General features: G+C 36.5%; 2 protein-coding genes and 1 non-coding gene across 4 annotated transcripts in view; 1 reads left to right on the top strand and 2 right to left on the bottom strand.

Moving 5' to 3' along the window:
- Window positions 1-1,900: 1,900 nt before the first annotated feature.
- Window positions 1,901-1,973, bottom strand: Trnal-caa. The gene has a single exon. It is a non-coding gene; the product is annotated as a tRNA-Leu (tRNA).
- A 2,260-nt stretch (window positions 1,974-4,233) lies between these two features.
- On the bottom strand, window positions 4,234-7,854 carry LOC110443501. Its single transcript, XM_021487751.1, has 2 exons — window positions 7,753-7,854; window positions 4,234-6,512 (listed from the first exon to the last, which is right to left on the bottom strand). Exon 2 carries the CDS (start codon window positions 6,509-6,511, stop codon window positions 5,717-5,719), a length of 795 nt encoding a protein of 264 aa, XP_021343426.1. The 5' UTR covers window position 6,512; window positions 7,753-7,854; the 3' UTR covers window positions 4,234-5,716.
- A 111-nt stretch (window positions 7,855-7,965) lies between these two features.
- LOC110443503 (gamma-tubulin complex component 5-like) overlaps window positions 7,966-20,950 on the top strand; it is a 39,110-nt gene continuing 26,125 nt past the window's right edge. For both annotated transcript variants that reach the window (XM_021487753.1, XM_021487752.1), the window contains exons 1-8: window positions 7,966-8,087; window positions 8,851-8,957; window positions 11,890-12,001; window positions 12,677-12,776; window positions 14,571-14,653; window positions 16,656-16,933; window positions 18,004-18,093; window positions 20,582-20,675. In XM_021487753.1, coding sequence (XP_021343428.1) covers window positions 8,022-8,087; window positions 8,851-8,957; window positions 11,890-12,001; window positions 12,677-12,776; window positions 14,571-14,653; window positions 16,656-16,933; window positions 18,004-18,093; window positions 20,582-20,675 — 930 coding nt within the window. In that variant the 5' untranslated portion in view covers window positions 7,966-8,021. The remainder of the gene's footprint in view (window positions 8,088-8,850; window positions 8,958-11,889; window positions 12,002-12,676; window positions 12,777-14,570; window positions 14,654-16,655; window positions 16,934-18,003; window positions 18,094-20,581; window positions 20,676-20,950) is intronic.

The following is a 20,950-nucleotide window of genomic DNA, read 5'->3' as shown; positions in this document are numbered from 1 at the left end:
ATGAACTATTCCAACCTTTCAATTAGAAGAGTTCAAATGTGACTTCAGGGGTGAATGAGTTAATAATACGTAGCGCTGTTTGCATATCAGGTGTCTTGAAAGTTTCTGGAATTAGGTTGTTGAACTTTTTGAAGGATTGCTGTACTCAAATTTGCCGGAAAATATGTATGTCAATATTATATAATTAAATGTTTAAGAATCAGAAAAGGGAATGTAATTGAGTGTGCAATGTTATGTGTACTTCATTAATGTTATTTATTTAATAAAAACAATCAATCTTATATTATTTTTTATAACTGCGTAGCGCGCGATCCACGGATCGTGTCACTGAAATGGACGGCTATGCTGTGCTGCGATTTGGGGCTCATGGGCTGGTGAAGTTACCATAGCGCATCAAAAGATTTCTGGGGAGGACACTGTATATGTTATGACCATTATGATGGCATATTTCTGCCATAGACTTATGACATACGTGTTACCTATGTCAACATAATTTTTGAAAGATGTTGATATAATCTTTGAATATGTTGTAATAACAATAAGATTAATTGGCTTCTTCTTTAGCTTAAAATTGCATGTTAACCCTTTCACCACTGTAGACCATAATAGACTAACCCAGCACATTAATTTGAACACACTGAAGTACAGAAATATCTTTTCACTTTAACAAGAAATAACTTACAAAGTTGTTAATTCCACAATATGACACTAAGTTGAATGAATGACGTCATGACAATAATAATCTTTATTAAATGTTGTGTACACTGTAAACAACAACGACAATGAAATAGACACTTGCGATGTGCCAACCAACTGTGCACTAGTCCTAGAGTAAAAAGTGAAATGGTCAATGGTCGTCTTGTTTAAAGAACCCTGCCCACTACACTGTTGTTTTTCCTCCACAGTGATTAACATCCCATTGACTTCCATGTCAATACTAGAACTGTCGCCTATGGACTAACTAATCCACTAAACATTCTGGCTGCTTGTTGCCCCTGTAGGGGCTAAAAGGTCAAGGGTCACGAAAGTCTAACCTCAGATGTCATACCAACACCCAATGGAAAAGACAAACACCTCTACTGTGACCTTTGACCCAATGACCTCTGAATTTTGTCACAATGTAGCTTGCATCAATGCTGCGTTTACTTCAAGGTATATGTCATTGTGTATATGAAGTACCTTTCAATTCTGCGATAATCAGCCATTTCAGTGACATACCGATAATGCATCCGTGACCTTTGACCTTGGAAGTTGACAGTAGAGTAGCTTGCATTAATACCTACAATATTCCAACATATATGTGTATACAAAATACCTACCGCTTTTAGAGATTTCAGTAATGCTATTCATTCATGACCTTGGGAGTTTGTCACAATGTAGCCTGCATAATTGGCTACGATACTGTAATGTATGTGTATACAAAATATCTACCATTTCCAAAATAATTAGCCATTGCAGTAACAGTATTCATTCGTGATCTTTGACCTTTGACCCCATGACCTCTGAAGTTGACAATAGAGTAGCTTGCATTAAGTGTGTACAATTATTCATTTCAGTAACGGTTAGAGAGATAGAATAACAATATGAAGTCCAGTGTTCGAATCCTGGTCTTGTTCCCGCTAAATTTTAAATTTCGCACACTGTTGTTGTTTTGAATATTTTGGAACAGAAGAGGAAAAATACACGGCCAGGCCGGGGTTCGAACCCGAGACCTTCCGAACTCTAGAGGAACCCTCAACCATTTTAGCAATCTGGTCACCGATGATCGACCCAGACCAGTTCCTCTACATTCCTCCCTCCTTTAACAAAGTCTTCGACCCCGGAGACCCACGAGACCCTATACCACCTTCTGTGGGTATATTTCGTTGGGCACCAAATGTAACAGGAGAGGAAAAATGCACGGCCAGACCGGGGTTCGAACCCGGGACCTTTCGAACTTGAGACGGACGCTCAACCAATTGTGCTATCTGGTCACCGACGATAGACCCAGTCCAGTTTCACTACATTTTCATGTTATTTTCAAAAAAGACCCACAAGGTACAATTTTCTTTTCAGAAATGATTTATCAAAGCAAAAGTCGTGCGGAACAAAACAGTTTTTAATACTAAAAGTTTTCGACAGTGGTACGGGGATCCTTATTTGAAATTGGAGTGTAAACAATATACAGTACTAAAGTTTTGGACAGTGGTACGAGGATCCTTATTTGAAATTGGAGTGTAAACAATATACAGTACTTTATATCAGTAGCACCACAAAATTAACGACGACATTTCCAGGATTTACAAAAATCTTTTATTTTCTGATCAAAATATGACTCTTTCTGATTGATCCAAGTATATAAGTATACACACAGAGGTCAAGATATACAAATAGTAAACATAAAGGTCAAATGCGAAAACAAAATAATTTAAACAACACGGCAATAAATAAATGTCTTTTTAACGAGTGTAAAGCACACACAAATGAATATCGTGCAATATTTTATCAGTTTACAAACACAGGCCAGGTGTGCAGGGAATCATCTGTCAAAACTGTTATGTATGAACTCGCTGAAGAGAAAATTAAAACAGCAAGCATGTTTGGTGCACTGTACTTCTTGAATTTCCTTTTAAATTAATGTATATTTAAAAGCAAACAAACTAAAAGAGTAGAGGTGCTATTCCTTTCGCCATTAAGTTGCCTGCAGAAGACCCCATAAACAGGCAAATGTGATAGCAACTCTGTCTTCTAGTTCTAGTTTATTTAATTTATTTTCCTTGTATCGACAGACACTATTTAATTTATTTCCATGTATAATATATATATATATATATCTTTGTTGTTAAAAATCTATCACATGTATTTCTGAATGTCTAATATTTCTGCAACTCTGGCCAATTCCTTTGCTCTTCAGAATGAGCCAAAGGGAAATTCCCCGAGTTGGTATTTGGTAATATAACAAGGGAGGTAACAAGATGACAAATTTCTGTGACATTTCAATCTGACTGAAAAAGGTGTGGGTTTTTTTAAATTAAGGAGAATACCATTCAGATGGTTATGGTAACAAGCTCTCTAATACAATGTAATACAACTTATTTCATCCTCGAATCTCCATGGGTTACACCGACTTTCGCTCTCTGCACCCCTGGAATATGTCATAGCCACACTGAAGGCACATGGCTAACTCTTTCAATTGTCTTGGGTAAAGAAACCTGACCAATCGCTAAGATGATCATAACCTGTCCTTTGAAGGTTACAGAAGAGCAACACCCGACTTCAAAGCATGTAAATTTAAAGTTTACTGTTATGTGGCTGTGAGATTCTTTTGATTAACATCAAAGAATCAAACAAGGCGTCTTGTCTCATCCACAAGGTTGTGCACTTGCACAGAGCCTTTTGATTTTTCTATGACATAGTCAAGGAGTGGAGAAAGCGTAAATGACCTTATAATTAACCCCTGTCCCCTGGAGTATCGAAGATGAACTTATTTGTACCTGAATGAAAAACATGAATTAGCACTTTGGATGTGTTCCAGGTAAATTAGTTTTTAAAATTATTTCATCTTCTTTATAAATCATCTTATTTTTAAATAAGTTAGAATATTTCATACACTTGTGATATAAAATAAATACATAAGACAAAATACAACAATTGGACATGTAAATAAATAATAATTACATAAACAACAGATAAATGAAGTTTACTTACATTTGGGACAGGTAAATAAATAGAAATTGCTACTAATAGACTTTAACCCTTCACCACTGTAGACCATAATGAACTCACCCAGATAAATGTTTGGTAGAGTCTACTAAAGTTACTTAGAGGTCAAAGGCTTAAGCCACTTCTGGGAGGACTTCTGATTTCCATTTTACATTGTGTTTATGATACACATTGAGAGAACAGGGTAAGAGAAAAAGAATCATTCACCTTCTTGTGGTTAAGATAGGGGAATCTCAACCCGAGGGGAAAGCCGAGTGTTTGGCAACTTAAGAATCTTTCCCCGAGGGTTGAGATTCCCCTTTCTTACTCACAAGGGGGTGAATGATTCTTTTTCTCTTACCCTGTTCTCTCAATGTGTATCATAAACACAATGTAATGATAACGTTACATACTAAATTCAGGGTTGACGTGACGTTGATGGATTGTTGACGTGACGTCATTGTATTGTTGAAGTGACGTCATACCATTGTTACGAATAGGGGAATCCCCTGTCTCAACCCTAGGGTGAGACCTAGGGTGAGACAAGGAAATCTCACATCGGTAAAAGTGCGGATACACCTGTCCAGGGTAAGAGACATCTCCCAAACCTAAAATTTTAAATAATATCATGGATATTAGCTCTCCCTACCATGCTTACTTAGTATGTTATCTATTTAAGTCCTAGTTCAAGGTTTACACCAGAATACATCACCTAGCATAACAAACACTGTCGTTATTTAAATTTTAATTTATGGGAGAAACAGAATATTCAACTTGTGATGACAGATTAGGATTTAAGTGATGACAGATGACGATTGATAATTTGTGAGTTAATTCTGTTATGAAGCAGTAAGTTGGATAACTAAAATGTCTTGATTTACCTCAAAATATGTAATTATAACACCTTTTAAGTTTGAGGTAAATTTTTATTTTTACTTAACAGACATTTCTATGGGATACCTACGGTATGTGCTGTGTTTGTAACATCGTCTTGGCTACAGAAAAAGTGACATATACAAAGAAAATTTATTAAGACAAAAATAAAGCCAAAGAAATAAACTTGATATAGTGACCACTACCATGAACTGACCACTACTGTATACATCTGATTCCAGACTTGTTTACGATATCAAATATTCTACTCAACTATGGGCAGGGGCTGTCACAATACATATCAAACAACTAGAATACCACATTAAACAAACATATTGTATTGCAATACATTTATAATGGATGTTTTTGTGTTCAAAGAAAATTTCTGGAATCCATTATTAACTCATTCACTCCTGAAGACACATTTGAACTCTTCCAATTCAAAGGTTGGAATAGTTCATTATGAAATTTTAGGGGTGAATGATTTTAAAATATGTTTTACTGTAGAAAACTCATTTCTCAGGTCCCATGGGTTTCATTATGATTTTAGGGTTTACTGGAGAGAACTAATTTCTCAGGTTCCCTGGAGGCCACCATAAACATTATTTACCAGAACCTATATTTTAAGTCTGATGGGATTCATTATAAATATTACTTACTGCACAAAAATAATAACTTTACAGATATGTTTACTGACAGTGACATTTTCTTCTAATTTGGTTTCATGGAATTCAATATGAACAGGTTTTACGGCAGAGAAATAATAGTGAAGTCTTATGGAATTCATTACCACCTATTCGGTAACAGAACTATTGTCGAAGTTCCCCTGTCCTTCATTATAATTTTATATTTTACTACCTTACCATATTTATTTAAATAAATATCGTAAGACAGTGAAACATTAAATTATAATGCACAGTAATTATTGTTGTGCTTGCATTGTCAGACATCCTACAAGTGGAGGTAAACTAAATGGACACTACTATAGCTAATTTACAAATAAATAATAGCATTTTACAAGAAGTGTTAAATAATATTACTATAAGCAACAGTTAACTATAGCAGTCATATACATGGGAATACAACCATTTTAGAAGTAGTGGAATTGTCTCTTTTCTTATTATTAATAACTTAATTAACTAGACTAGAAAATATTTAAATGTTATGTCTTTTCAACAAAATGTAAATTTTCTATCTGTTGAGAGACCTTTTCAATTTCTTGTCTATCGGCGGAATGGTGAGGATGGGGTTCCTCAAAGATGTCTGCTAACCTTGCCCGAGCCGATTCAAGGTTATTTAACGACCTTGACCTAGTTAAAGGACCACCTTCACCACTCAAAGCCTTGACAGGAGAGGACTCATTAGACTTGGATAAGGAATGTTCCTGATGGTGCATTTCAACCTCTGGAGGTGAATTGTGAAGTCTCCATGGGACTTCATAGGGTTTCAGGTATCTCTTATACCGGCCTTTCCTCAACATGGAACGTTTAGGTATCGTCTGCTTTGGTGTGGCATCGGAGTGATGGCAGGAACCCTGAACACAGAAACAATCCCTTGTTCGAGGATCTAGTATTGGGCTTGTTTCAGATGTGGAGGGAATTTTTGAAGCATCCATTGAAGCATCAATGTCAAATTTTGGCACATTCATAACTACTGGAAAATCAGCGGAAAATCCAGTCACATACTTTGGATCTACCTGAAGAATGTGAAACCCCTTTCCCTGGAAGTTGGATGCTGGTTCATTAAATGGGACCGGTTCATTAAAGGCTCTTGACATTGGCTCATTGAAAGGTCGTGAAGACGATGACTCGCTTGTTGATCTCTTTCGCTCTTTTATGTATTCTTTGCGGCTATTTGTGCCAGAACTAAGCATGCCTAGTTCATGAAGGGCTGAATCTAGATCCATCCCTCTCTCAGGCGGCTTCATACAATAGTAGCACTCTCCTCCACACGCCATCCTGAAACACAACATTAACTTTTAAATAATGAGCAGTCAACATAATGTTTGTTATACTTTTGATGTGAAAATGATCGATTATCATTGAAAATTTATGGCCTTACCAACTCAAATTACTGATTGCAAATTCCATAATCAATATAATTGATTCATTACTGAATTCAAGTGTCAAATGTATACAAAATATAGTATGCATTGCGAGCACTGGTAAACAAATTAGCCTGAAGCTTGCTAGAGTGTAATCTATACAGCAAAGTTTGTTAAAATGAATGACCTTTATCCAATCTCAAGGTCACAGGGCCTGGGTCAAATAATATGTTGGAAAAAAAGTAGATGTATTCTTCTAAAGGTCTTGGTATCAATTAACCCCTTTAAGAATAACAACTGCTGGTCTACAGTTTGCATTGCTGGCTGGGTAATTTGAAAGGTTTGCCCTGCATAAACAAATATGGACTTCATGTGAGGTATATCCATAATTCACAAACCTAGTCTGGATATATTCTTGGTGGCTGAAAACCATAACATTTCGTATCTTATACTTGGAAGAAGTATAACAAACAATTTTCTTCGAACAGTACACATTTACACATTTCATTATCGTCGATGCAGTGGCAGAGATAAATAAATAATCTTTCTATAAATGTATCGAATGTTATGTTGACATGTTCCGGTATGCAAAACACATTATGTGAAAGGAAAACCAATCCTTGTATGCATTTTTGCAAAGACATCTTAAGGAGGATCTCCATGTGCACCTAATTATAATAAGAGTATAATTTTAAAGAGGAAATGGTAAGTTTTTTCGACTACCTCGAGCTCTCTCCCCACTTATAATCGTGTTGTGTGTCAATGTCATAATAACAGATATCGTGTGTTAGCCATGCCTCTTGTAAGATTTTCTTTTCTCATTAAAAAAAAAACATTTGTGCAAGGTATACTTTTTATCTGATATTTCAGCCTCTGACAAGCGCAAGTGTTTTATAAAATTATCCATTAGAAACGTCAACGAATTAATCCGTGGAAACGCACAAACATGACCGCCGAAGAAACCTGGTATCCATCTCAAAATGTTTTCGTTTGTTGCGAAGGATCTGAGGCTTTGGGGGCTAATTTGGTATTTGTTTAGAAACTCGTCGATCAATATTGGCCAAAGAATGTCGCTTGATTCTTTCACAATCAACAAATTACCGACAGCAAATCAATGATACAAAATAAACCCTGGAAACATCAAAACATTTTACCTGATATTGTCTTCTTTGAACCAATAAAACACTTATTAAAGTAACATTTTCGAAAATAATAGTAGGTTAACAGGCGCCAAAGTTTTGCTGTTTATTTTTCTCTCGTTCTTAATGAGAATTAAGATCAGAGGAATGCTTTATTCTACCAGTTTCCACGGCCACAAGTTCAAACGCCGCAATGACTTTGGACAAAATATTTCGATGTTCATCGGGATTTTACCTTTTCACAATACAGACCTCTCAACTACGGACCCCTCAACTGTCTTTCAATGGCGCGATGGAAGAGCACTGAACATGACTTAAAAGATCTCATCAACAAATTAACAGGATTTAGGGTAAATTTTGGAATGTTGTCTGTGTGGAAAGGATGCATTTTTTTCAACGACAACATACACGGCTTCAAATCTTTTACATTTACAAAGTGTCCCGATTGCCGTGTCACTGACAACATTGCCACCAGTCGCCTATCTCAGCAGTGTTTGAACATGTACTGGAGTATTGATGTTATATATTTTTTTGTACACAGTGTTTATAATCACATTTTGATAATGACAGTTTGAGGATCTGACAATGCAGTCAAAACTATGTCAATACTATTACTGATGTTTGGGGAGTATTAGTATTACAGTCTGACTCGTTCTCCTCTCTTTTAGAAAAAAAAAACTTATTTTCTTATTTCTTATTTTCAATAATTATTGAAGAGTACTCCTATAACATAAGAGGCCGCTTGTTGGCCTTTTTTCTATCACATATGATTTTGCTGACTGCGTTACACGGCACCTGTCAAAAATATCTTGCCGTGTAAAACCTCTTAACATTGTTGGAGTAAAGTGACGGGAACAATGGTGTAATCATCTTACTAATGGAATTCTCAATATCATATCTTTGCTCAACTAGCCTGTGTGTATTGAAAGACAAATCTGCTGACCAGTTTAATCAGTTATTTGCTATCGATCCAGTTACAGTTCTACCAACTTCAGCAAATTAAAACATTTTCAATATAACAGGAGAAAGAGAAATGCAATGGCCAGGCCAGGGTTTGAACCTGGGACCCTCCTAACTGATTAATAATTTCTATCTGAACCATTTTTGTTTCAGGAAAGAGAGGACAATTTCAACCTGTGTCTTCAGTTTGCCACGTCCAATGTAAAGTACCATAGATTTCTCGACGTTGACAGCCACAAAATTACAGCTGTTTTGAAAGGGTTTGTATAAATATATATATATTATGTGAATGACTGTGCGGGATGTACATACTGTACATGTCCTAATCGTCATGTTGCAGACTTAGCAGGTTCATTTGCGATTTGATATAGTGTCCACCTCAAGTAAAAATTGTCTCTGGTAAATGCTGGCACATGCAGACAGTCACTTCACTTAAAGTACACAGGCTCCCTCCTAAGGAACATAGGGTCCCTTCCACCTCAAGTAAAGAGGACCCCTACACCTCAAGTATTAAGGACCCCTCTACCTCAAGTACAGAGGATTTTTACCACCTCAAGTATAGAGGATCACTTCTACGTCAAGTACTAAGGACCCTTCAACCTCAAACATAAAGAACCCCTCAACCTCAAGTACTGAGGACCCTTCCACTCTAGTACTGAGGACCCTTCCATTCTAGTACTGAGGACCCTTCAACCTCAAACATAAAGGACCCCTCTACCTCAAGTACTGAGGACCCTTCGGCTCGAGTATTGAGGACCCTTCCACTCTAGTACTGAGGACCTCTCAACCTCAACTACTAAGGACCCTTAAACCTCAAACAAGTACCCCTCCACCTTGAGTTCAGAGGATCCCTCCACATCAAGTACAAATGATCATGAACACCCACCACAAAGGGTCCAGGTCTAATCCTTCATTACTTCTCCCGTTACATCAACTGACACTTAAATAATACCCAGCAAATGTGATGTGTTTAATATGTTCATATGTTTTAGGCTGGAAAATTACTCCAGTTTCAGTTATCAGATTAGTATGATTAGGAAGAACTCTCCCTCTGCAAAATGTTCTTCTAATTTTGAAAAATGGAATTAGTAAATTAATGTTTTGTAAATTCGCAATGTTCATCTTTTTGAATATACTTATTGTTGTGGATGAATATTGATTTAGGAATTTTAGTTCTTGAACCTCAAGAAAAATCCTTCTAGTAGATTCTTTTGGAGTTATCATACGATTTCACTCATTTAAACTATATGTATTAATTCAACAATATCATACTTGCTTACTCTCCCTATTTTGGAGGGAAACTCCTAATATTGGACCCTAAAATTGAGCATTTTCAACCAATGAATTTGCAAAACTATTTCCATTTTCTAAGATCTGATGATCTCATTGAAAACAACAGCTCAAATGATGCTATTGGAAGTGATTTTTTCCCTAGGGTATACATAATCACATTTTATTTATGCTTTAATTCTGAGCATGCACAATCTCGCCCATGGAAATTGAAAAAGAAATGGCACGTATGCCATATACTATGGTCCTGATGATTGCTGCATAGCATTCCAAACATATAGAGGTCAAGCAAACAACAAAGTGTGTTTTGTGGTGTTGAAAATCCTTGGTTGTTTGAATGGGTTATAGTCTACACTTCACTGACAAAGTCTGTGTTCGGTCAACTTGAGGGGATAAGCGCCAGCTTACCGGGCCCTCAGAGATTCGAAAGTCCTGCCCCTCCAGGTCAAGCTCTAAGGTCTGACAGCTCCTTAGATGCGGACAGGCTGTCACAGCTACTGCGGTCTATGGGAACACGTTCTCACTGCCCTCCTATGTGGTTGAAAATCTTTTTTTTTTTTTATGTTTCTATAGTAACCTGGATCACTAGTGACCCCCCTGCCGGGGATCCACCCGAGAACACTATCATATTTTCTACCTAAGGAGTGTTGGATTTCTCTTTTCTTTTTTTTCTAGGAACATTATTGACATATCAATAGGTAAAGATGGCCATGACACTGTTGTAGTGGGTTGAACGGCTTTAATCGAGAACATGTGGACTAGTTTGGACATATTAAATTTGGGTTACCTGCATGTTTATATTTGAAATTTGTTCTGATGATGGCACATCTTATTCCGTCTTTGCATATTGCAGAGTTATCTTCTCTTGGGAGCAGGTATTGATTGTTACGTCACTTGTTTGTGAGAGGAACGTCATCATTTTTTGAGAAAACGACGTAATTTTCTCACACAAACCAATGACGTAACAATCAATACCTGGTACCAAGAGAAGATAACTCTGCAATATGCAAAGACGGAATAGGTCGTAACTAGTTAAGGTAATAGGATTGTGTCACCATTTCTCAGCAGAATTTATTAAATTTTGTAGTTATATTGCTTTGAAGTAAAAAAAAAAACAGCCACAATAAAAATATAGGTTCTGACCGTTGTCAAAATTTTAAGGATTTTAAATGGTTTATGTAAAAAGGAGTGATTTTTGAAGAAAAAAAAGAAAGACACGATTTTTTGCAAAATAATGTCGATAAAAATGATACTGCCATAGATTAGTATTGCATTAATGTATATCAATTTAATAAATGCTGAAATTGTGTAAAATAAATTATCTATAAACGATTAAAAATTGACGCTTTATAATAAAACCATATACACATAGTAATTGAATGGAAAAGTTGTCTTTTTGAAAAACTTCACAGTAGTGAAATAGGTAGCCAGTTTCCTGAAGTACAGAAAAATGGACACATTTGACTCATTGATAAAAAACAACTGAATTAATGCCTAAACATACAATATTCATCAGTTTAATATTAAACATTTGAATATGCGGAAATTGTGATACTGTCTCCCTGCATTGGATTTTCAACTAGGGATGTACTTCTTATTTCCGTTTATCAATACACTCCTATGACCTTAACGTATTCTTGATTAAAGCCGTTCAACCGAGCACGACGTTGTCATGGTCATCTTTACCTATTGATAACTCTACTGCTACGGCCGGACTCTTGTATTCCTTGTGGAATCCGTCTGCTGGGCATCATCGAACTCCACTGAACTCTTCGCACAGACGTTAGATCTCCCACTCCACGTTATTGTTATTGACATATGTATTTTATCGTCTTTGGTTACGGTACAGGCTGTAAAAATGACATGTCTTTGATCAATTCACCAAATTTTGTTTATTTACAGGACAATCAACAAATTTTTGATTCATTCACAAGACAAGAAGGCAAATGCTTTACGGAAGTTAAGCGATGAATTCCTTGCGGCTCCTGTGTTTGAAGGTCGCGACACGGGGAAGGTATTTATATTTTGATGACTTTTGAGGAGGTCAGAATGTGGAACTCTTTGGGTACTGTTCTCTAGTAATGCAGAACAACATATTGGGTATCCAGGGGTGTACAACTTTACCTATAGAATACTGGCTCACAGGTTGATTTTGAAAACTTCTACTACCCCGACCTATATTACCATGGTATATATTGAAAACATTTACTAGCCCCCAACATAAAACCCACAAGCCCCAGCTGTCGGTCTAGTGGAATGGATCCTCCCTTCCTTATACATGTATACCAGACAAGATTTTGGGTTCAATCTACAACTGCCTGTTGCGTCTTTTCAGGTTCGACCAGTTGAAATGGTCGAGCTGAATAAACAAAAACACCTATGATGTAAAGACAACTAAATATGAGAGTCTACATAAAAATTATAGCAATAAAACTAATAGTTATCTTCTATTGAAATTCCATCTGACTTGTTCAATCATAAAGAAATGTGGATTGTCATTGGCTCTGCATAAATATTGTCAAGTTGTATGTGTGTGGATTACAATTAAGTTATTAAGTCATTTAATATTTGTTTTTCATCTTATATATGAGTTTAATATAGTTAATTGAAATCCAGCACCTCTTTAATTTAGTGTCTTGGCATAGATTTTCCCCAAGTTTCATATTTTTTCTTTTTTTTTTTTTTTCAGAGTGACACCCACTATGCACTGCTTTCTCTGTTATTAAATCTATCAAACTCACCCTTACTCCATGAATATGTGGAACAGCCGAGGCTGCCGAAGGTGGAAGGTATGGTGTAGGAAATAAGCATAAATAGAGGTTCCATAATGAGTGACAGTGGTTTATCAACTCTCGTAACTTAATTTTCAAACTTTAAAAAAGTTGAAAGAGTGAGATATGAAAAGTACAATTTTGTCACTTGGTTGTACAAGTAAACTATTCAAATTGTTCGCTCAGTCATAGCTTGACAAAGAGACCAGTTGGTGTAGAAATGTTGTGACACATTTAATATGTACATTGTTTGTGTAAAAAGTAAAACTTTGATAATCCTTTTCTTAAATTTTGTATTTTGTCTGAAAATACTTCAATATACATGTATAGAGACATTTTCGCCTCATTTCAACCTAAAAAAACCTGCCCTCCTTAGAAAGGGTGAATATATTATGACAGTGAATAATAGTACACAGAATACCATAATCTAATAATATAATGAGAATGACAAAATCAATGTGGGGCAGGTATCACTGGTGAAGGGCGAATATTGAACTTGGCATAAGCTTCCTAGTAGACTGTTAATAGTCTGAAGTATTAACGGTCTTCTCTGACATTCGCTCGATAACCATTGTTCCCACCAATTGGAGTTGTCTTCCCATAACCCGACTATAGAACAAGACAAGTTTCCATGACGTCGGACAACAATACATGTGGGCGGAGCTATGCAAATCTCCGCAAATAAGACACAATTGTAGCTGTGGACAACATCAATCAAGACTCATGCAAATTTCAAGTTGTTACTTTCATCGAACAGATCACACATTGATAAGTTTTGAAAATGAAATTTGTGTCCGCTGATCATGATCAGACTAATGAATAAAATTGTTATGTACCATTCACAGAAAAATATCGTAATTATAAGGAATAGTTTTTGGCTAAGGTGTTGCTTTTCTGGCAGCAGCGTCAACATTAAGATTTTGCATTCAAGTTAGTTTCTCTGCAGCTGTAAATGCTACACCAACCAAACTTGACATGTGCATTGATGGTCAAAGCGGGACACATTCCATCCGAATGGCATGTCGATTTTGGTCAGGTTATTTCTTATGAAATGTTAAGTCCAATTCAGCGTGTACATATTGAAAAGATGGTTTCAAAATAGCCTTCCTTCAACGATGCTGTAGTGGTTCTTCAGCCCGTTCTGTCTACCACAGTGTATAGGTAGCACACAATGACTTATGATCCAACTAATTATTTAATTGTCGTATCTGTGTTTCATTGTCAAATAAATGAAGTCTGGAATAATAAGACCTGTGTCATTCCGTGTGATGTCAACAGAAATTTCAAACGAAGAGTTAGAATTTTGAAGTTTATCACGAGTCTTTGCTGAGCTTTAAATTTCAAAAATCGTATCCCGAGGGTTCGGGTTTCTCTGTCTGTATTGCACAGGAGTGATTAACCCTTTCTCCCCTAGGTAAAATTAGTAGACTCTACTATGCATTTATGGGGAGGAGTCCATTATGGTCTACAGTGGTGAAAGGGTTAATTTTCTCCATAAAGCATGAAAATAAGTTACAACATAACGAGCACATAAGAAACACGATCACATAAAGAGGTGACCTTGGTTACCGTGCATAAAGTAATGACATATTGGCGATGGTTTCAGAATTAAAGTTGGTGTAAGTTGTCTTTTCCTAGGTAAGTAAAGACATATTTTTTTTTTCCTCGCAAAATTGAAAGGACACGTGAAGTGTGGGAGAATATATATCTTTCTTTAAAGTTAAATATGTGTTGTCATGTAATTGTGATGTCTTAAAAATTCATTCCTTGACCTGAGAGTGATGTATCGCTGCATATTTTCTTCGTTTACAGCACCAAAAGACACATTTGATTGGACAGCCTATCTCCTGGAGGGTGAAGAGGAACAATCTCGTCTATATATATCCGATATAGAGGTGAGAAAATTTCGGATTAATATTTCTTTATCTAATTAAATGGATAACCTGCTGTTAGACCGTCCTTCTGACAATGTTTCTTCCTTCTCCAGCGTGTTTAAACAGTATTTTGATAAATTTTGTTGCACTTGGTATGCATCTGTGTAAATGTTTATAATAATGAGATATAGAGGTGAAAGACCGACAGGAATTTTTATCATTAAGTATATCATTTATTCATTTTATATTGTATTTTTATAAATCATTTCAATTAAATAATTCAGATTTGTTCGAATGATCAGATTGAGCTCTTTGAGACATTAAAAGGGGTTTGAAGGGATAATTATGTTTTAAGTTGAAGTTTTAGATCAGGGATTCATTATTTTATATTCAACGTCGCCCAGTATAAAGTAAATTGTAAAGCAATAATTTTATCAACTTTTAAAAAATCCTGCGACTTGATCTTATGTTGTAAACCATGGGTTTATACATATGTACAGTCAAACTTCCATGAATCAAACTTCAAAGTTTCCGATTTCTTAATGTGTCGAACTTGTAACAAATTCCATATGTTTTCCTTGAATCACACTACTTATATATCAGGGGTTTTGCCAGCTTTGGGAAAGGGCCCCAGAGCAGGAATTGGAAAAATATCATTGGTATTTGGCAAAAATTGGGAAATATCATCAATGTTTTCCACACGTACATGTTTGGGAAAATATCATAGTTTGGGGGGGGGGGCTTAAATATGATTAGCAAAAGTTTTCCTCTAGCTGTTTCTTACAGTAAAACGTAAAGCATTAAAAAAAATACATGATTTTTAAGTTTTTTTGTTTATTAAGTTTCAAATGTTCGTTATCTATGTACTTTGAATGCTCCTTCATGGTATTAAAAATTGGAATGTTGCACATATAATGACTGTATATAAACATGCTTTTTAATCCAATTGGGAAAATAAAGACTGAAATTGGGAAAATTCAGGGTATTTTTTTAATTGGGAATGGGTTCCTGTACCGGACCCTATAAACACCTAGCAAAAACCCTGTATATTACATTAATTCTGTTATGGAGGCATGTTAGTCCAGGGGGCACGGAAGTCTAGTGGTAGGATGCCGGACTCGTGACCGAAAGGTTGCAGGTTTGAGTCACGGCACGGCACTGTGTTGTATCTTTGAGTAGGATACTTTACTCAGCTTGTTCAAGTCTACTCAGCTGTAAATGAGTATGTGGTTAGGCAGTGCTAGAATTGTAGAATGCTAGCTGTGAGTGCTGTTTGTAAAGGCCCTATAACCATGGATTATAATTTGTGAACCCCTTTGAGGCGACCTACAAACTAGGTTTTGATAAAGCGGTATATAAAAACCTCGAATTATTATTATTACTGATGAATTAAACTTCATGAGTCAAATTTCTATCTGTTTCCAAGTATAACCCATGTCATTGTGAAAACATCAAAAATTGCAACTTTACTAATAAATGAAAGTGAAAAAATTACCTGTACATTTACACAGGCATAGGCTTTGGAAATTTTATGATGAACAAAGAACTGTTGAACTTGATAAGATCACTGCACAAACTACAATGTATAAATAAACATGCTATTCTAAATACTGTAAATTCAATATTTATGGATTTCAAGTTTAAGTTAAATTTTGTAGTCTGTAAGTTGCGTCATTATGAATCACATTCAGTCTTTGTACAGGATCTCAATGACGTTTGGTGTTTAACATTTGTGAGTTAAAGTGGGACGGCCCTAAGACATGAAAGTCTGAAATTGTTTTAAATTTTGACTGAATCAGTCACAAATGACGTCATGAAAAGTGACGTCATACATGATTGGCTAAGCAGAATCTTTAGTCTTAGATTGTTTCATGATCCCTGGCCCGATGTTTTTATTTTTTCTCAATGTTCCCGCAAAGTTCAAAAACATAAAATAATATTCAAATAAATCATGTGTAAAGAAACTATTGCAAAGTGGAATCAATCATTTGATACACAGACACCATTTCGTAAAATGTTCTAGTCTGAAGATGACTGGATTGATGAAGATGATGACGAGGATGAGGAGAACTCTCCCAGGGGAGGTAACCCGAACACCTCGGAAGATACTGCCCCACCTCCTTTTCCGGATGTTAGTCTATCAACCATCCAACCTGATGAAAGTACGCTGGTTGCCATGGACAACACTCCTCCTGTTGAGACAGGATTTGATTGGCTGACAAGGAACGTCGTGGTTCAGTACTGGTGTGGACAGAGTGCCGATGACACGGACAGCCATTTTTCTAACCTCAATCGTGATTGGTCAGTTCTTGGAAAAAAATCTTTCGTTTATAGATTTCATAATGTTTTGATTTAAGTGAAACAGGTCTTTATTCCACCAATGTCAAAAGTTGTTTGTTTTTTTTCTCCACTTTTTTATATATTAAAAACTCATAGGTTGATTCCTATTTGTAAGTTAAATCAAAGCAACTGTAGGTACACAAATAAAAGGAAAAAAGGGGTTTTCCTTCCAAGACACTAGGTAGTAGGTCATGTTTTGATTACAATGTAAAATATGAAACTTATGCATATTTGTCTTCATTCTTGTTATTCTCCAGGCAGTCGTGTCAAGGACAGCCAGAGGTCAAAAATTGTTCATGTTACGTCATTTTCCTATCAGATTCTATGTTAATTAATTTACTTTTCGAAAATTAATTTTCCTGTCTTTATTTTTTAATAAAAAACATCGAAAGGCATAAGCTAGAGAATTACCCAGTGCTTCTATTGGTAATATTTATATAATTACTGGTTTCATAGAATTCTAACCATGATAAGTTAATTGGCAAAAACAGTTTTCTATGGCAAAATTTGCATTGTGTCTATTGGAATAATGTCAAAGTATAATTCATATTATGCTGGGATGAAAAGTGTTATCTGAACAACAGAGGCACAGATAATTATATAAACATTACCACAAGAAACTCAGGATAATCCTGTTACAGCATACCAAGTTTTATTAAAATTCGAAGTCAAACAAAGTCCCGAACATATTTTGAAAAAAAAAAGTAAATTAACTTTAGTAAAATTCAATGGGAAGCTGACGTTACATGAAGGACTTTTGACCTTTGACCTGTACTGTTAATACTCCATATTGACTGATTTTTAAAAACATTATTCAAGTTGTTTTCTGTAAAATTAAACAAATTTTTACAAATACAGATACATTAAGTGTACTATTCTGAACGTGAAAATATTGTTGAGAATATTTTTATGAGAAATCCACATGGACCAATTTTTTTCTAAAATCGACAATATAATTTTAATGTAAACAATTCAGTTAAAACAAGGTACTTTGCTAGACTGCAAAACTAAACAATTTTTTTTATTTGCAGGGAGTCGTACAAAGAGAGGACACACCCGCTGTATACTAAAAGGAAACAGACGATTATCACGGAAACACCTCTTATCCGAGAAATTCTCTGGTCCGTATATATATTTAGTTCATCCTAGGAAAACAAAGAAAAATAATGAAAAAAAAATGTCTTGACTTTCAAAAATATGCATGCAACATCTCTGAAGATGAGGTGCATGGAAAATGAAATTCAAATAAGTTGCTTTTTAGCCCACCATCATCTGATGGTGGGCTTTTCAAATCACCCTGCGTCCGTCGTCCGTCGTCCGTCGTAAACAATTCTTGTTATCGCTATTTCTCAAGAAGTACCAGAGGGATCTTTCTCAAATTTTATATGTAGGTTCCCCTTGGTCCTTAGCTGTGCAGGGCAACTTTTGAGACTGATCGGATAAATAACATGGCCGACAGGCAGCCATCTTGGATTTTGATAGTGAAAGTTTGTTATCGCTATTTCTCAGGAAGTACCAGAGGGATCTTTCTCAAATTTTATATGTAGGTTCCCCTTGGTCCTTAGCTGTGCAGGGCAACTTTTGAGATTGATCGGATAAACAACATGGCCGACAGGTAGCCATCTTGGATTTTGATAGTGTGGGTTTGTTACCGCTATTTCTCCGGAAGAACTAGAGGGATCTTTCTTAAATTTTATATGTAGGTTCCCCTTGGTCCTAGCTGTGCAGGGCAATTTTAGAGACTGATCGGATAAACAACATGGCCGACAGGCAGCCATCTTGGATTTTGATAGTGAAAGTTTGTTATCGCTATTTCTCGGGAAGTACGGGAGGGATCTTTCTCAAATTTTAAATGTAGGTTCCCCTTGATCCCTCGTTGTGTATGTTATATTTTGAGACTGATCATAAAAACAAAATGGATTAAAAGAAGAACTAAACAGATCTTTCTCATATTGCAATGATCGATTCTATTTCTTTCACATTAAGTACTGTACTAGTAAATATGTGAAATGACAAACTCACTTTGAAGGTTGGCTTTCATACACATCAGTATTAAGTTTAGATCAAAAGTTACCTCAAGGTGCATTTACTGTTAACATGACTCGATCAAACAGATTAGAGGAAAGAAGAGAAAATATCGAACTGACAAAGAACTAATGAAGATGGTACAAAGGTGGGCGCCAAGATCCCTCTGGGATCTCTTGTTTAAATTATTAAGTTGTAAAAATAATTGAAGTGAAATTTCCTTGAAATGACGAAAAATAAGTGATATATAGCATGTGAAATTCTGTTGCAAAAAAAAAATATTGAGTTAGAAATGAGTTGTTCAACACAAATCAAATTACCATAAAAATTTGCGTAACCACAATTTTTTTTGGTGTTGAAATTTTGATATTGAAGCGAATAACCGCCTTCTGTTGAGATATATATTAAGTAATTCTGAACAATTTTGAAGGCAAGTAATTGAAATCCACCAATTATCAAATTCTAAATATAGAGATTGGAAATTCCCTAAAGATTCAGCACATCCCGATTGCTGCACAATAACAATGGCATCTGCAGGAGACTAGGGCCGTTTTTCATTAACGCAGTCCAAACGGTTGAACCGGCTGGACAAGAGTTGTTCACTTATAAAATAAGGTCGGACCTAGTAATCTGATGCTGCTTTCAGGCGAGCCTTAACCAAGCCTTGCAAGGCCTGCATAAACTTTTGCTGGTCCGCAAGGTTTTATACTTGAAAACTTCACATTTAAAAATGGACGTACCGGTTGTTCCGCAGAAAGGAACAGGCCCTAGGCCCTAGGGGAACGTAAAAAACAATTTGTTCATATTAAAAAAAATGGTAACGGGGGCTTAGCTAGCCCTTATTTTGAGTGGATTCACTTAGGAGCGAGTCCAGGGGAGGGCCTTGGTTGAGGAGCGAGTCCAGGGGAGGGCCTTGGTGGAGGAGCGAGTCCAGGGGAGGGCCTTGGTAGAGGAGCAAGTCCAGGGGAGGGCTTTGGTAGAGGAGCGAGTCCAGGGGAGGGCCTTGGTAGAGGAGCGAGTCCAGGGGAGGGCCTTGGTAGAGGAGTGAGTCCAGGGGAGGGCCTTGGTAGAGGAGCGAGTCCAGGGGAGGGCCTTGGTAGAGGAGTGAGTCCAGGGGAGGGCCTTGGTAGAGGAGCGAGTCCAGGGGAGAACCTTGTTAGAGGAGCGAGTCCAGGGGAGGGCCTTGGAAGAGGAGCGAGTCCAGGGGAGGGCCTTGGTAGAGGAGCGAGTCCAGGGGAGGGCCTTGGTAGAGGAGGGAGTCCAGGGGAGGGCCTTGGTAGAGGAGAGAGTCCAGGGGAGGGCCTTGGTAGAGGAGAGAGTCCAGGGGAGGGCCTTGGTAGAGGAGGGAGTCCAGGGGAGGGCCTTGGTAGAGGCGACAAGGGGGTACAAGCAGTTTTTCTGTTTGAGACTTAGTGAATTCACCTTCCAACTAGTGTATAGGCAGCTATACGTCTGGGTAAAAGAAAAGTATTTATTTGGACAAATTTTTCCAATTTTTTTCCAAGGGTCTGTTTCTCCAAACCTCTGTTTTATAAAGTATTTCACTATTAAGTAAAATGATGGTCTGACATTATTGTGTTACAGGATGCTTGGCGGAGTGGCGGATCTGTTCCTTTTCATCTATAATGGCCACAGGTTTCTGGTGCGAGAGGACGTGGTTCTGTCTCATCTCACAGATGTAAGTCTTCACGTGACATTTATCTTGTTGTGTGTAGTACAACAGAAAACAGGATTTTATGTGTATTTTTGTTGCAGAAGATATAATATGTCTACAAGACTATACAGTGGAACCCGCTTATTATGATATTCTATTTGCCAGAGAAAAATATCATCATAACCGATATATCATAATAACCGATATATCATAATATACGATATATCATAATAACTGATATCATAATAACCGATATATCATAATAACCGATATATCATAATAACCGATATATCATAATA

This window comes from Mizuhopecten yessoensis, unplaced genomic scaffold (genome assembly GCF_002113885.1).
Source record: "Mizuhopecten yessoensis strain PY_sf001 unplaced genomic scaffold, ASM211388v2 scaffold716349, whole genome shotgun sequence".
Taxonomy (NCBI): domain Eukaryota; kingdom Metazoa; phylum Mollusca; class Bivalvia; order Pectinida; family Pectinidae; genus Mizuhopecten; species Mizuhopecten yessoensis.
This window is presented reverse-complemented; position numbering and strand designations above follow the sequence as displayed.